Source organism: Sebastes fasciatus, chromosome 22 (genome assembly GCF_043250625.1).
Source record: "Sebastes fasciatus isolate fSebFas1 chromosome 22, fSebFas1.pri, whole genome shotgun sequence".
In the NCBI taxonomy this organism is placed as follows: domain Eukaryota; kingdom Metazoa; phylum Chordata; class Actinopteri; order Perciformes; family Sebastidae; genus Sebastes; species Sebastes fasciatus.
The window spans coordinates 12,927,192-12,945,337 of record NC_133816.1 but is presented as its reverse complement, the minus strand read 5'-3'; the positions used below and the strand labels follow the sequence as shown (position 1 = coordinate 12,945,337).

Genomic DNA, 18,146 nt, shown 5'->3' with positions numbered 1-18,146 from the left:
ACAAAAATGAGATGTCAATATGTTAGTATAAAGGTTCCCTTCATTTGAATGTATTACTTATATTTCTGTTAGAAACAGTATTTCTTTGAAACAATCTTAATCTCCCAAATCAAAGAAAAGTGTTAGTTTCACAGTTAAACATGTTTTGCTCGTATTTCTGTTCTTACTCAATATTTTGAATGCACTGAATTACACAGTGGTATTTCTACTTAAACAATTTGAATTCTTCTTCCTTCGCTGCTTATTTGTTTTTTTGTTTTTTCATGCTAAATCATTGACTGCTATTAAACAAAAAATAAAAAAACAGTTGTAGTTTACTAAAACGTTCCAAATGTCCTTGTGGAATGATACATGTACATCCTTACTACTGACACACAAGTTTGAATAAATGCAACAGCAGCAGTTGGTAGCCTATGTTTTTTTGTATTAGTCTACTCTATAACATGATATATTGATAAAAAGATTTTTTTTTAAAAACAATGGTTGCTAAATCAATCTGAAATACCAAACTTTGAATAAGACATTTATGAATCTAAATCTTTAAATAATGTTTTAAAGACATACTCGTTGTATTTGTCTGACATACAACAGACAACCAATAATTAAAGTCAAAGGAAACATATTAAAGGCATGGGGCAGTTGGAGGGACAAGTTACAATAAGAACCATATAAATACATAGGATTATAGCAATAAAAGTCAAATAATAAGGAACAATATATAAGAACAGCATATCTTAAAATTCCTCTAAATAATAGTCATTTAAAATGGGTATGGTCTGTGTTCAGCAGCTTAACAGCAGAAGGGATAAAGGACTTGGAGTAACGATTTGTTCTCCTTAAGGGCACAATGAATGAGGCATTTATTATTAATTTCTAAAAGTTACTCATTTTGCAAAAAAAATAAAAGTAATTGCTCCATTTATTGTGTATAAATGTACAAATGTATATGTTTATTTTCTATATTTAAAAAAAATATAATTTTAAAGTAAAAATATTTCATCTTGTTTTGTTTATTTACTCATGTAAAAAAAAAATAGCAGTAAATATATTTTATAGGCTACAAGGTATGTAGACCTCCAAGGTATGAAAGTGGAAAGAAAAGCTGTACTAGCTATACTGCAGACTGTTTTTGACCTCTAAACATTTTCTCAATTCTTTGTGAAATGTAGCGTACATTGTAAAAAAGCATCAAATTTATATGTACTATGTAACTAGTGTAAATGTTTATTTTTTATATTTTTAAAAAATATATATTTTTAAAGTTAAAATATATATTTTTAAATATGTGTTTGTATTAGCCTACTCTATAACATGATGTGTTAATAAAAAGATGAAAACGGTTGCTAAATCAATCTGAAATGTAAGCTACCAAACTTTGAATATTACATTTATTCATAATTTCTTAAAGTTACTCAATTGCAAACAAAAAATAACAATAGTTGGTCCATTTATTGTATATACATTTATATGTTTATTTTCTATATTTAAAAAAATATATTTTTAAAGTAAAAATATTTAATCTTGTTTCGTTTATTTACTTATGTAAAAAAATAAAAATAAAATAAATAGCAGTAAATATGTTCTATAGGCTACAAGGTCTGTAGACCTCCAAGGTATGAAGGCGGAAAGAAAAGCTGCCTCACGTCCACTGTCGGACCTTCCCAGTGTGACACCCAGCGGAAGTAAACAACACTACTAGTAGCGTCATGAGCTGCATGCTGCTTGTTCAGTCAGCTGAAGACGATGTTGTAGTCGTAGTGCGGGTAACTCTTCACTTGATGATCAAACAACAATGTCTTCAGTTGAGTCTTTGAGAGAGTTTGTTAACGAGCGACTAACTGCTGCTGCTGAAGAAATATTCAGAGTTTTAGAGAAAACTATCGTCGAGCAGGAGGAAGAGATCGATCGTCAGCGCAGACTGTTGGATATCGTGTTGAAACCCGAGATCAAGTTACACAGGAGAGGTGAGGACTACTACTATGATCTTTATAAAGAGATACAGTTACACAGGAGAGGTGAGGACTACTACTATGATCTTTATAAAGATGGGCAGTATGACTCCATGATGAGAGGCTACTGGTTGTTGGCTACTTGCAGTAGTGGTGGGGGACTTGAACCAGTGTTACCTGGAGACTGTGTTACCTGGGTTACCTGGAGACCGTGTTACCTGGAGACTGTGTTACCTGGGGTACCTGGAGACCGTGTTACCTGGAGACTGTGTTACCTGGGTTACCTGGAGACCGTGTTACCTGGAGACTGTGTTACCAGTGTTACCTGGAGACCGTGTTACCTGGGTTCCAACAGTATGTTAAGGACCAGACCAGAAAAGACAATATCCTGGACAAGTGTTTTGTAAGTGTTAAAGGTGTTTATGCGTCCAAGTATAGGGATGTCACGGTACCAGAAATCTAGTAGTCGATACCAATACCAGTAAATTTACACAATTCTCGATATAAAAATATGCTTTTGCATAATTTTGGTGAATTTTAAATGGGAAAAATATTCAATAACTTCACTTCTATAAAGTTTAGTGCATCAAAATGTTTTAATTAGTTTAATAAGTATAATCAGGAAGAGGCCATTGATGTGTGAAGTGATTTTGGTGGTACTACACTGCATAATACTGAAGTTATTGAATAGTTTTCTCTTTTCGGCGTTGCATTTTGCATCTTTTCGGCGTTGCATTTTGTTTTCGTCTCACCGCCGGCTGCGCATAGAGACCAACGTTATGTGTTGATTAAAATGAGGTTGTAGCTCGTTGTCTACCTTACTAGAAAGAGACGTTGTTTGTGTTTAAACAATGTTTCTGTTATGAGTTATTGACCCAGGAAGTTTGAATCTGTCAATATCTTTCCCACTTTATCGAAGTAAATCATCTAGGGGGGCTCTGTACATCAGCAATGTGTGGACAGTCAGGAATGATTGGAAGAAGTGCTCTATGAAGTAACTCGAGGGAACGAGATACCTAACTCGGGGGAACGAGATACCTAACTCGAGGGAACGAGATACCTAACTCGGGGGAACGAGATACCTAACTCGAGGGAACGAGATACCTAACTCGGGGGAACGAGATACCTAACTCGGGGGAAGGAGATGATAAAAATGTTCTCCTAGGGGTCTAGGGGGGCTACGTACATAATGGTTTAAAGATATACTGGTTGTATTTGTCTGCTCAGATGTCCGTTTTTCTCTCATCACAGTAACGTTAGTATCATATTGCTTTTGTTCTCTGTCCCTCCAGAGCTCCCACAGCAACATGTCTGTAAGGAGGAGGAGGTTCCCGTTGACCAGCAGCTCTGTATTCAGGAGAGGAACTCCAGTCTGGACCAAGAGGACCCAGATCCTCCACAGATTAAAGAGGAACAGGAGGTACTCTGCACCAGTCAGGAGGGAGAGCAGCTTGTACTGAAGCAGGAGACTGATTCCTTTATGTTGACTCCTACTCATGAGGAAGCTGACAACAGTGAAGTTCAGACTCTTTACTTGAATGCTGCAGAGAAAGAGTCTGTTGTCAACATGCCAGTTATAACCTCTGTGGTATCGGTACCAAACAGTGACCACCAGCTCTTCTCTCACATCTCTCATGAAGCTGAGAGCCAAGATCAGAGAGGAGGCGAGCATGGAGACTCAGGATCAACTAGAGATGCAGAGCCGAAATCACAGAAAAAACATCGCAAAAGCAGAAGTCACAGTAACAATGTAAAGAACTCTAACTTGTTAGAGATTCACCGTACCACTAACACAGGTAAACAGTCTTTCAGCTGTGACACATGTGGGAAAACATTCACTTGCATGTCATCATTGAAGATTCATATAAGAACCCACACTGGTGAGAAGCCATATTCTTGTAAAACATGTGGGAAAGCTTTCAGACTGAATGGTCAATTGGCAGTCCATATGAGAACCCATACAGGTGAGAAGCCGTTCATTTGCAAAACATGTGGGAAAAGATTCGGTCACGTAACATCATTGAAGACTCATATGGGAACCCACACAGGTGAGAAACCGTTTACTTGTAAAACATGTGGGAAAGATTTCATCCGTAATAGAGAATTGACAGTCCACATGAGAGTCCATACAGGCGAGAAGCCGTATTCTTGCAAAACATGTGGTACGAAATTCAGTCAGGCTTCATCATTGAGGAGTCATATAAGAACCCACACTGGTGAGAAGCCATATTCTTGCAAAACATGTGGAAAAGATTTTGGTAGTAACAGTAACTTCTTGGTCCACATGAGAATCCACACAGGTGAGAAGCCGTTTACTTGTAAAACATGTGGGAAAGGTTTTGTATGTAATGGTAACTTGATGGTCCACATTAGAAGAATCCACACTGGTGAGAAGCCGTAACTTCGTAAGACCTGTGGGAAAAGATTCTCTGGAGTGCTTGAATTGAAAATGCATATACGAGTGAATACAGACAAGTAGTTTTCTAATTGAACCCACACAAGTCAGGAGTCACATAATTGCAACACTTTTGGAAAAAGATTTTCTCAAATCACATTCTTGAGAAAACACCTGAGGGTCAATATACACAGGAGAAACCATAGAGGTGAATCTCTTGTGGAGAGGTGTTCACTAACTGAATGAAATACACTTTTGCAATAGCTACATCTTTGTAACCGAATGTGAAATGTTTGCCACAAAAATGAGATGTCAATATGTTAGTATAAAGTTTCCCTTCATTTGACTGTATTACTTATATTTCTGTTAGAAACAGCTTTTCTTTGAAAAATCTTAATCTCCCAAATCAAGGAAAAGTGTTAGTTTCACAGTGAGTGGGCAGTAGTGGCTATTAATGATGTGATCTTGATGGTTGTTGGTTTTTTTGACAAAATATTCACTCACAAAATATCTCAGAATGTATGCAATATTGTAATTCTTCACCACTTTTAACCCCAAAACATTTAAATATGATGTCATTATGTGCAACTTACATGGGCATTGTGCATAATGAGTTGTCTCAGTTTGAATATGTTTTGCTCGTATTTCCGTTCTTACTCAACATTTTTAATGCACTGTGAATTACAAACAACAGTTGGTCCATTTATAGTGTATACATTTAAATGTTTATTTTCTATATTTAAAAAAAAAAATTTTTTAAAGTAAAAATATTTCATCTTGTTTCGTTTATTTACTTGTGTAAAAAAAAAAAAAAAAAATAGCAGCAAATATATTTTATGATGTATTAATAAAAAGATGAAAAACGGTTGCTAAATCAATCTGAAATGTAAGCTACCAAACTTTGAATGAGGCATTTATTAATATATTTTTAAGTTGCCCATTTTGCAACAAAAAATAACAATAGTTATCCATTTATTGTGTATAAATGTATATGTTTATTTTCTATATTTAAAAAAAAAATATATTTTTAAAGTTAAAATATTTAATCTTGTTTTATTTATTTACTTATGTAAAAAAATATATATATAAATATGTATATATATATATATACATATGTATATATATATATATATATATATACATATGTATATATATATATATATATATATAAATATGTATATATATATATATATATATATATATATATATATATATATATATATACACACCTTGTAGCCTATAAAACATATTTACTAGAAATATGTTCTATAGGCTACAAGGTCTGTAGACCTCCAAGGTATGAAGGCGGAAAGAAAAGCTGCCTCACGTCCACTGTCGGACCTTCCCAGTGTGACACCCAGCGGAAGTAAACAACACTACTAGTAGCGTCATGAGCTGCATGCTGCTTTGTTCAGTCAGCTGAAGACGATGTTGTAGTCGTAGTGCGGGTAACTCTTCACTTGATGATCAAACAACAATGTCTTCAGCTGAGTCTTTGAGAGCGTTTGTTAACGAGCGACTAACTGCTGCTGCTGAAGAAATATTCAGAGTTTTAGAGAAAACTATCGTCGAGCAGGAGGAAGAGATCGATCGTCAGCGCAGACTGTTGGATATCGTGTTGAAACCCGAGATCAAGTTACACAGGAGAGGTGAGGACTACTACTATGATCTTTATAAAGATATACAGTTACACAGGAGAGGTGAGGACTACTACTATGATCTTTATAAAGATATACAGTTACACAGGAGAGGTGAGGACTACTACTATGATCTTTTAAATGACTCATAATGGTTTAAAGACATACTGGTTGTATTTGTCTGACACTACATACTGATGCATTCACGCATCTGGTCCGTCAGCTCAGAGTAGTAGGAGCAGGAGGCAGAGGATTTGTTGTCGAAATGAAAAGCAAACGCACCTATTTGGCAATATTTCACGTTTAATCTCAATGCCATAAGGTAACTATAATGTTAATGAGGTAATCGCCGCGAGGTGGATGGAACCGTCACAGCGGGTGTGCACAGAGCAGCGGCGCCAAGTAGACCCCCGCAGCAGAGCCCCGCAGCAAAGCTCTACCGGAGAGGCCAGACACATCCCACACACATCCCTACCAACGACCACTACAGGCATCGTACGGTACCGTCGGTACTGTAGAAAAAGAGTACCGTCAGTTTTTTTGAATTTTGGCACCGAAGTATCGGTTCTCGTGACATCCCTAGTAACGCTACGCTAATCGTCTCTCCTTGAGCGATTGTATTAATAAATGTAGTAAAGCATGTGTGAATACCATCTATTACAGCTCAGACAGGCTCATGTGATCATAGCTCAGCCCTATACTATGGACGGATGGGAGGACGACTTGAAGAAGTCACCTCAGATAACCTACACTAGCTTATTTAGCTACGTTATTGACTCCGTAGCTTCAGACGGTGAAGAGATGAACAATCTGTGAAGCTCTGAGGCAGATCAGGACCTCCACAGCACCGTTGGCGGTTTGCCACTATGGTTTGCCACTATGGTTAGCCTATGGGACTAACTATTTACTGCTACTTCCGCTACCTCACCGGAAGTTACGGCCCCAATCATTTCTACAGTAACGCACCTGAGAATAAGATGGATTGCTTTTGTTCTCTGTCCCTCCAGAGCTCCCACAGCAACATGTCTGTAAGGAGGAGGAGGTTCCCGTTGACCAGCAGCTCTGTATTCAGGAGAGGAACTCCAGTCTGGACCAAAAGGACCCAGATCCTCCACAGATTAAAGAGGAACAGGAGGTACTCTGCACCAGTCAGGAGGGAGAGCAGCTTGTACTGAAGCAGGAGACTGATTCCTTTATGTTGACTCCTACTCATGAGGAAGGTGACCACAGTGAAGATCAGACTCTTTACTTGAATGCTGCAGAGAAAGAGTCTGTTGTCAACATGCCAGTTATAACCTCTGTGGTATCGGTACCAAACAGTGACCACCAGCTCTTCTCTCACATCTCTCGTGAAGCTGAGAGCCAAGATCAGAGAGGAGGCGAGCATGGAGACTCAGGATCAACTAGAGATGCAGAGCTGAAGTCACAGAAAAAACATCGCAAAAGCAGAAGTCACAGTAACAATGTAAAGAACTCTAACTTGTTAGAGATTCACCATACCACTAACACAGGTAAACAGTCTTTCAGCTGTGACACATGTGGGAAAGATTTTAAGTATAATTTTAAATTGAAGATACACATGAGAACCCACACAGGTGAGAAGCCGTACGTTTGCAAAACATGTGGGAAAAGATTCAGTCACATAACATCATTGAAGACTCATATGGGAACCCACACAGGTGAGAAACCGTTTACTTGTAAAACATGTGGGAAAGATTTCAAACAAAGTAGAGATTTGACAGTCCACATGAGAACTCACACAGGTGAGAAGCCGTTTACTTGCAAAACATGTGGTAAAGATTTCGGACATAGTAATAGCTTGATGGTCCACATGAGAACCCATACAGGTGAGAAGCCGTACGTTTGCAAAACGTGGGAAAAGATTCAGTCACATAACATCATTGAAGACTCATATGGGAACCCACACAGGTGAGAAACCATTTACTTGTAAAACATGTGGGAAAGATTTCAGACTTAATGGTGATTTGACAGTTCACATGAGAACTCACACAGGCGAGAAGCCATATTCTTGCAAAACATGTGGGAAAAGATTCAGTCAGGCATCAACATTGAAGACTCATATAAAAACCCACACTGGTAAGAAGCCATTTACTTGTAAAACATGTGGGAAAGATTTCAGACTTAATGGTGATTTGACAGTTCACATAAGAATCCACACAGCCAAGAAGCCATATTCTTGCAAAACATGTGAGAAAATATTCACTCAGGCATCATCATTGAAGAGTCACATGAGAGTCCATACAGGCGAGAAGCCATATTCTTGCAAAACATGTGGGAAAGATTTCGGACATAATAGTAGCTTGACAGTCCACATGAGAAACCACACAGGTGAGAAGCCGTTTACTTGTAAAACCTGTGGGAAAGATTTCGGACATAATAGTAGCTTGATGGTCCACATGAGAACCCACACAGGTGAGAAGCCGTTTACTTGTAAAACATGTGGGAAAGATTTCAGATGTAGTAGTAACTTGATGGTCCACATGAGAAGAATCCACACTGGTGAGAAGCCGTAACTTCGTAAGACCTGTGGGAAAAGATTCTTTGTAGTGCTTGAATTGAAAAGGCATATACGAGTGAATACAGACAAGTAGTTTTCTATTTGAACCAACACAAGTCAGGAGCCACATAATTGCAACACGTGCGGAAAAAGATTTTCTCAAATCACATTCTTGAGAAAACACCTGAGGTTCAATATACACAGGAGAAACCATAGAGGTGAATCTCTTGTGGAGAGGTGTTCACTAACTGAATGAAATACACTTTTGCAATAATTACATCTTTGTAACTGAATGTAAAATGTTTTCCACAAAAATGAGATGTCAATATGTTAGTATAAAGGTTCCCTTCATTTGAATGTATTACTTATATTTCTGTTAGAAACAGTATTTCTTTGAAACAATCTTAATCTCCCAAATCAAAGAAAAGTGTTAGTTTCACAGTTAAACATGTTTTGCTCGTATTTCTGTTCTTACTCAATATTTTGAATGCACTGAATTACACAGTGGTATTTCTACTTAAACAATTTGAATTCTTCTTCCTTCGCTGCTTATTTGTTTTTTTGTTTTTTCATGCTAAATCATTGACTGCTATTAAACAAAAAATAAAAAAACAGTTGTAGTTTACTAAAACGTTCCAAATGTCCTTGTGGAATGATACATGTACATCCTTACTACTGACACACAAGTTTGAATAAATGCAACAGCAGCAGTTGGTAGCCTATGTTTTTTTGTATTAGTCTACTCTATAACATGATATATTGATAAAAAGATTTTTTTTTAAAAACAATGGTTGCTAAATCAATCTGAAATACCAAACTTTGAATAAGACATTTATGAATCTAAATCTTTAAATAATGTTTTAAAGACATACTCGTTGTATTTGTCTGACATACAACAGACAACCAATAATTAAAGTCAAAGGAAACATATTAAAGGCATGGGGCAGTTGGAGGGACAAGTTACAATAAGAACCATATAAATACATAGGATTATAGCAATAAAAGTCAAATAATAAGGAACAATATATAAGAACAGCATATCTTAAAATTCCTCTAAATAATAGTCATTTAAAATGGGTATGGTCTGTGTTCAGCAGCTTAACAGCAGAAGGGATAAAGGACTTGGAGTAACGATTTGTTCTCCTTAAGGGCACAATGAATGAGGCATTTATTATTAATTTCTAAAAGTTACTCATTTTGCAAAAAAAATAAAAGTAATTGCTCCATTTATTGTGTATAAATGTACAAATGTATATGTTTATTTTCTATATTTAAAAAAAATATAATTTTAAAGTAAAAATATTTCATCTTGTTTTGTTTATTTACTCATGTAAAAAAAAAATAGCAGTAAATATATTTTATAGGCTACAAGGTATGTAGACCTCCAAGGTATGAAAGTGGAAAGAAAAGCTGTACTAGCTATACTGCAGACTGTTTTTGACCTCTAAACATTTTCTCAATTCTTTGTGAAATGTAGCGTACATTGTAAAAAAGCATCAAATTTATATGTACTATGTAACTAGTGTAAATGTTTATTTTTTATATTTTTAAAAAATATATATTTTTAAAGTTAAAATATATATTTTTAAATATGTGTTTGTATTAGCCTACTCTATAACATGATGTGTTAATAAAAAGATGAAAACGGTTGCTAAATCAATCTGAAATGTAAGCTACCAAACTTTGAATATTACATTTATTCATAATTTCTTAAAGTTACTCAATTGCAAACAAAAAATAACAATAGTTGGTCCATTTATTGTATATACATTTATATGTTTATTTTCTATATTTAAAAAAATATATTTTTAAAGTAAAAATATTTAATCTTGTTTCGTTTATTTACTTATGTAAAAAAATAAAAATAAAATAAATAGCAGTAAATATGTTCTATAGGCTACAAGGTCTGTAGACCTCCAAGGTATGAAGGCGGAAAGAAAAGCTGCCTCACGTCCACTGTCGGACCTTCCCAGTGTGACACCCAGCGGAAGTAAACAACACTACTAGTAGCGTCATGAGCTGCATGCTGCTTGTTCAGTCAGCTGAAGACGATGTTGTAGTCGTAGTGCGGGTAACTCTTCACTTGATGATCAAACAACAATGTCTTCAGTTGAGTCTTTGAGAGAGTTTGTTAACGAGCGACTAACTGCTGCTGCTGAAGAAATATTCAGAGTTTTAGAGAAAACTATCGTCGAGCAGGAGGAAGAGATCGATCGTCAGCGCAGACTGTTGGATATCGTGTTGAAACCCGAGATCAAGTTACACAGGAGAGGTGAGGACTACTACTATGATCTTTATAAAGAGATACAGTTACACAGGAGAGGTGAGGACTACTACTATGATCTTTATAAAGATGGGCAGTATGACTCCATGATGAGAGGCTACTGGTTGTTGGCTACTTGCAGTAGTGGTGGGGGACTTGAACCAGTGTTACCTGGAGACCGTGTTACCTGGGTTCCAACAGTATGTTAAGGACCAGACCAGAAAAGACAATATCCTGGACAAGTGTTTTGTAAGTGTTAAAGGTGTTTATGCGTCCAAGTATAGGGATGTCACGGTACCAGAAATCTAGTAGTCGATACCAATACCAGTAAATTTACACAATTCTCGATATAAAAATATGCTTTTGCATAATTTTGGTGAATTTTAAATGGGAAAAATATTCAATAACTTCACTTTTATAAAGTTTAGTGCATCAAAATGTTTTAATTAGTTTAATAAGTATAATCAGGAAGAGGCCATTGATGTGTGAAGTGATTTTGGTGGTACTACACTGCATAATACTGAAGTTATTGAATAGTTTTCTCTTTTCGGCGTTGCATTTTGTAGAAGGTCCCTGACCACTCGTCTCACCGCCGGCTGCGCATAGAGACCAACGTTATGTGTTGATTAAAATGAGGTTGTAGCTCGTTGTCTACCTTACTAGAAAGAGACGTTGTTTGTGTTTAAACAATGTTTCTGTTATGAGTTATTGACCCAGGAAGTTTGAATCTGTCAATATCTTTCCCACTTTATCGAAGTAAATCATCTAGGGGGGCTCTGTACATCAGCAATGTGTGGACAGTCAGGAATGATTGGAAGAAGTGCTCTATGAAGTAACTCGAGGGAACGAGATACCTAACTCGGGGGAACGAGATACCTAACTCGAGGGAACGAGATACCTAACTCGGGGGAACGAGATACCTAACTCGGGGGAAGGAGATGATAAAAATGTTCTCCTAGGAGTCTAGGGGGGCTACGTACATAATGGTTTAAAGATATACTGGTTGTATTTGTCTGCTCAGATGTCTGTTTTTCTCTCATCACAGTAACGTTAGTATCATATTGCTTTTGTTCTCTGTCCCTCCAGAGCTCCCACAGCAACATGTCTGTAAGGAGGAGGAGGTTCCCGTTGACCAGCAGCTCTGTATTCAGGAGAGGAACTCCAGTCTGGACCAAGAGGACCCAGATCCTCCACAGATTAAAGATGAACAGGAGGAACTCTGCACCAGTCAGGAGGGAGAGCAGCTTGTACTGAAGCAGGAGACTGATTCCTTTATGTTGACTCCTACTCATGAGGAAGCTGACCACAGTGAAGTTCAGACTCTTTACTTGAATGCTGCAGAGAAACAGCCTGTTGTCAACATGCCAGTTATAACCTCTGTGGTATCGGTACCAAACAGTGATCACCAGCTCTTCTCTCACATCTCTCATGAAGCTGAGAGCCAAGATCAGAGAGGAGGCGAGCATGGAGACTCAGGATCAACTAGAGATGCAGAGCCGAAATCACAGAAAAAACATCGCAAAAGCAGAAGTCACAGTAACAATGTAAACAACTCTAACTTGTTAGAGATTCACCGTACTACTAACACAGGTAAACAGTCTTTCAAATGTGACACATGTGGGAAAGAATTTAAGTTTAAGTTAAAATTGCAGAGACACATGAGAACCCACACAGGTGAGAAGCTGTTCGTTTGCAAAACATGTGGGAAAAGATTCAGTCACAAAACATCATTGAAGATTCATATTAGAACCCACACAGGTGAGAAGCCGTTTACTTGTAAAACATGTGGAAAAGGTTTCATACAAACTAGTCAATTGACAGTCCACATGAGAACCCACACAGGTGAGAAGCCATATTCTTGCAAAACATGTGGAAAAGATTTCGGACATAATAGTAACTTGATGGTCCACATGAGAAGAATCCACACTGGTGAGAAGCCGTAACTTCGTAAGACCTGTGGGAAACGATTCTTTGTAGTGCTTGAATTGAAAAGGCATATACGAGTGCATACAGACAAGTAGTTTTCTATTTGAACCCACACAAGTCAGGAGCCACATAACTGCAACACTTTTGGAAAAAGATTTTCTCAAATCACATTCTTGAGAAAACACCTGAGGGTCAATATACACAGGAGAAACCATAGAGGTGAATCTCTTGTGGAGAGGTGTTCACTAACTGAATGAAATACACTTTTGCAATAGCTACATCTTTGTAACTGAATGTAAAATGTTTGCCACAAAAATGAGATGTCAATATGTTAGTATAAAGGTTCCCTTCATTTGACTGTATTACTTGTATTTCTGTTAGAAACCGTTTTTCTTTGAAAAATCGTAATCTCCCAAATCAAGGAAAAGTGTTAGTTTCACAGTTAAACATGTTTTGCTCGTATTTCCGTTCTTACTCAATATTTTGAATGCACTGTGAATTACACTGTGGTATTTCTACTTAAACAATTTGAATTCTTCTTCCTTCGCTGCTTATTTGTTTTTTTGTTTTTTCATGCTAAATCATTGACTGCTATTAAACAAAAAATAAAAAAACAGTTGTAGTTTACTAAAACGTTCCAAATGTCCTTGTGGAATGATACATGTACATCCTTACTACTGACACACAAGTTTGAATAAATGCAACAGCAGCAGTTGGTAGCCTATGTTTTTTTGTATTAGTCTACTCTATAACATGATATATTGATAAAAAGATTTTTTTTTAAAAACAATGGTTGCTAAATCAATCTGAAATACCAAACTTTGAATAAGACATTTATGAATCTAAATCTTTAAATAATGTTTTAAAGACATACTCGTTGTATTTGTCTGACATACAACAGACAACCAATAATTAAAGTCAAAGGAAACATATTAAAGGCATGGGGCAGTTGGAGGGACAAGTTACAATAAGAACCATATAAATACATAGGATTATAGCAATAAAAGTCAAATAATAAGGAACAATATATAAGAACAGCATATCTTCGTGGTGGTGTCCAGCAAATGATGTGGGCTTCATTGACAATTGGAACCCTTTCTGGGGAATTCCTGGTCTGATTAGGAGAGACGGCATTCATCCTACTTTGGATGGTGCGGCTCTCTTATCCAGAAATCTGACCAAGATTGTTGGTGGAACAAATCCATGACAAACCAGGGGTCATTCCAGGACGCAGAGCTGTAGTCTTACACACTTCTCTGCGCTTCCATTAGAGCAGTTACCCACCCATAGCTTAACCCCAAACCTAACTGAGACTGTGTCTGCCCCACCTAAATTAATTAAATCAAAAGTAAACAGAAGAGGAGTTAAACATAATAATCTAATAAAATCTAACACTAGCACTGCAATAAAGCAACAAAACAGGAGAATTAAATGTGGACTCTTAAATATCAGATCTCTGTCATCTAAAGCTCTACTAGTAAATGATTTAATATCAGATAATCACATTGATTTATTTTGTCTTACCGAAACCTGGCTGTGTCAGGAAGAATATGTCAGCCTAAACGAATCCACTCCCCCGAGTCATATTAATACTCACATTCCTCGAGACACCGGCCGAGGAGGTGGAGTTGCAGCCATCTTCGACTCAAGCCTATTAATAAACCCTAAAACTAAACTAAATTATAACTCATTTGAAAGCCTTGTTCTTAGTCTTTCACACCCAACCTGGAAAGCACTACAGCCAATTTTATTTGTTATAGTGTACCGCGCTCCAGGCCCATATTCTGAATTTCTATCTGAATTCTCAGAGTTTCTATCAAGCTTAGTCTTGAAAACAGATAAAGTCATTATAGTAGGTGATTTTAATATTCATGTGGACGTTGATAATGATAGCCTCAGTACTGCGTTTATCTCTTTATTAGATTCAATTGGTTTCTCGCAGAACGTGCATAAACCCACTCACCGCTTTAACCACACCCTCGACCTTGTTATGTCATATGGCGTTGAAATTGAACATTTAATTGTTTTTCCACAGAACTCTCTTTTATCAGACCATTATTTAATCACTTTTGAATTCTTATTACTAGACTATACACCATCAGATAAAAGTGTGTACACTAGATGTCTATCCGATAGTGTTGTAGCTAAATTTAAGGAAGCGATTCCATCAGCATTAAATTCAATACCATGTCTCAATATAACAGAGGACTCGTATGTTAATTTTAGCCCTACCCAAATTGATCATCTTGTAGATAGTGCTACAGACTCACTGCGAGTCACACTTGATTCTGTTGCCCCTCTAAAAAAGAAGTTAGTAAAACAAAGGAAGTCAGCTCCATGGTATAACCCTCAAACACGCAAATTAAAGCAAGCATCGAGGAAACTGGAAAGGATATGGCGTTCCACCAAACAGGAAGAATCTCATTTAGTCTGGCAAGATAGTCTTAAAACATATAGGAAGGCTCTCTGTGATGCCAGAGCAGCCCATTACTCATCATTAATAGAGAAAAATAAGAACAACCCTAGGTTTCTATTCAGCACTGTAGCCAGGCTGACAGAGAGCCACAGCTCTATTGAGCCATGTATTCCTACAACCCTCAGTAGTAGTGACTTCATGAGTTTCTTTAATGATAAAATCATAACTATTAGAGACAAAATTAATCACCTCCTACCGTCAACTGGTACCAATTTATCCTCAAACTTAGGAACCTTAGAAACAGCTGTACAACCTGATATATATTTAGACTGCTTTTCTCCTATCGATCTCCACAAATTAACCTCACTGATCTCCTCATCTAAATCATCTACCTGTCTCCTAGACCCCATCCCAACTAAACTGCTTAAAGAAGTTTTACCTCTAGTTAGCACCTCTTTACTGGATATGATCAATGTGTCTTTACTAACAGGCTATGTACCACAGTCCTTTAAAGTAGCTGTAATTAAACCTCTTCTTAAAAAGCCCACTCTTGATCCAGAGGTCCTAGCCAACTATAGACCTATATCTAACCTTCCCTTTACCTCCAAAATACTCGAAAAAGTAGTTGCCAGTCAGCTGTGTGACTTTCTACAGAACAATCATTTATTCAAAGATTATCAGTCAGGATTTAGAGTGCACCATAGCACAGAGACAGCACTAGTGAAAATTACAAATGACCTTCTAATGGCATCGGACAAAGGACTTTGTGGTATATTTTCAAGTCTTGCACATGACCGAGAGGCCCTAAGGGTAAACACATGGGTAAGAAGCATGAGTGGAGAATATGGTCATAAGATATGACCAGGGGCTGAAAGATAAACATGTAGGACAAAGGAGCCATGCATGGTTATACGCTCAGCTCAGATGTTACATGACATGAACCCGATATAAGGAGGCGCGAGAGCTCCGAAGTGCAGGACTCTCAGATTTGACTTGAGACCTCCGGACGCTCTAGACATTCGTTATGACATTTGTTGCTTGTTTGTAATAAACTCTATTATACCAGCAAGAACAGTGTCCACGGAGCATCCTTCCTCATCACTTCAACAGCACTGTCGCAGGAAAGATACGACAACTTGTCTCTGTACTTGTCTTGCTAGATCTCAGTGCTGCTTTCGACACCATTGACCATGACATCCTATTACAAAGACTGGAACATTTAATTGGCATTAAAGGAACTGCACTAAGTTGGTTTAAGTCCTATTTATCAGATCGATCTCAGTTTGTACATGTCAACGATGAGTCCTCCATGCACGCCAAAGTTAGTCACGGAGTTCCACAGGGTTCTGTACTTGGACCAATTCTATTTACCTTATATATACTTCCCTTAGGCAATGTTATTAGAAAACACTCCATAAACTTTCATTGTTATGCAGATGATACCCAATTATATCTATCAATCAAGCCAGACGAAACAAACCAGTTAACTAAACTTAAAGCATGCCTTAAGGACATAAAAACCTGGATGACCTGCAATTTCCTGATGTTAAACTCAGACAAAACTGAAGTTATTGTACTAGGCCCTGAGCACCTCCGAAACAAATTATCTAATGATATAGTTACTTTAGATGGCATTGCCCTGGCCTCCAGCACCACCGTAAGGAACCTGGGAGTTGTCTTCGACCAGGATATGTCCTTTAACTCTCACATAAAACAAACCTCACGGACTGCCTTCTTTCATCTACGTAACATTGCGAAGATCAGGCACATCCTGTGTCAAAATGATGCAGAAAAATTAGTCCATGCATTTGTTACCTCTAGACTCGATTACTGCAATTCCTTATTATCAGGCTGCTCCAATAAGTCTCTAAAGACTCTCCAGTTGATCCAGAATTCTGCAGCACGTGTTCTGACTAGAACTAGAAAAAGAGATCATATTACGCCTGTATTAGCTTCTCTGCACTGGCTGCCTGTAAAATCCAGAATAGATTTTAAAGTCGTCCTCCTCACCTACAAAGCGCTAAACGGTCAGGCCCCATCATATCTTAAAGAGCTCATAGTACCCTACTACCCCACTAGAGCACTGCGCTCACAGAATGCAGGGTTACTTGAGGTTCCTAGAGTCTCCAAAAGTAGAATGGGAGCAAGAGCCTTCAGCTATCAAGCTCCTCTTCTCTGGAACCAGCTCCCAGTTTCAGTCCGGGAGGCAGACACCGTCTCTACATTTAAGAGTAGGCTAAAGACTTTCCTCTTTGATAACGCTTATACTTAAGCTGCTATAGGCATAGACTGCCGGGGGACTTCCTATGACACACTGTCATAAGGAACTTCCTATGACACACTGAGCTCCCCTCTCCTTATGTATATACTCATGTCCCATGTCCATGTTGTTACTAACTTCATTCCTTCCCGGGAGTCCTTGTGCCTCCTTGTCTCGCAGCTAACCGTGGAGCGGGGTCACACCTGGAGCGAGGTTATACCTGGAGCATGGGTACACTTGGAGCAGGGTTTCACCTGGATCTTGGTGGTCTCCGGTATTGTGGCTGCATCTGCTGCCGCGTCGGTGCCTGCTTGACACCAACTGCTACCATCCCTAATTAACTACGTCTGTACGAGGGACTACCAATGCTAACGAGGGATTTCCAACACCTAGTGACAATGTGGCAGCCTGGAGAATAACACTTCTCAATCACTGCCAAAGACATCAAGAGCTCCCAGCAAGCATGCTGATGCTGCAGGAACCAACACACGGGCATCGATCGCAGGGACGTCCCACACCAATACACATGGACGTACTGAGGAGAGATGCTGGACAGTGCTGGCTTTCCGATAGTTGTATTATCACTCTTTCCATCCACCACTATTGGTTTTGTGTTATCAGTCCTACTTGTATTAGCTATTACAGCTGCTAGACTGCTATTGTGGCTGCTTCTCTATCTCTCTCTCTCTATCTATCTCTCTCTCTCTCTCTCTCACTCTCTCTCTATCTATCTGTCCCCCCAGCCGGTCTCGACAGATGGCCGCCCGCCCTGCGCCTGGTTC

The 18,146-nt window shown here is 38.0% G+C and overlaps 1 protein-coding gene and 1 pseudogene across 1 annotated transcript; both read left to right on the top strand.

The window, feature by feature from the left end:
- The first annotated feature begins 1,706 nt into the window (after positions 1–1,706).
- LOC141761300 (uncharacterized) lies at positions 1,707–4,428 on the top strand (annotated as a pseudogene).
- A 1,393-nt stretch (positions 4,429–5,821) lies between these two features.
- Positions 5,822–7,972, top strand: LOC141760274 (uncharacterized). The gene is made up of 3 exons (XM_074622937.1): positions 5,822–5,993; positions 6,989–7,216; positions 7,289–7,972. Exons 1-3 carry the CDS (start codon positions 5,822–5,824, stop codon positions 7,912–7,914), a joined length of 1,026 nt encoding a protein of 341 aa, XP_074479038.1. The 3' UTR covers positions 7,915–7,972.
- Positions 7,973–18,146: the final 10,174 nt, after the last annotated feature.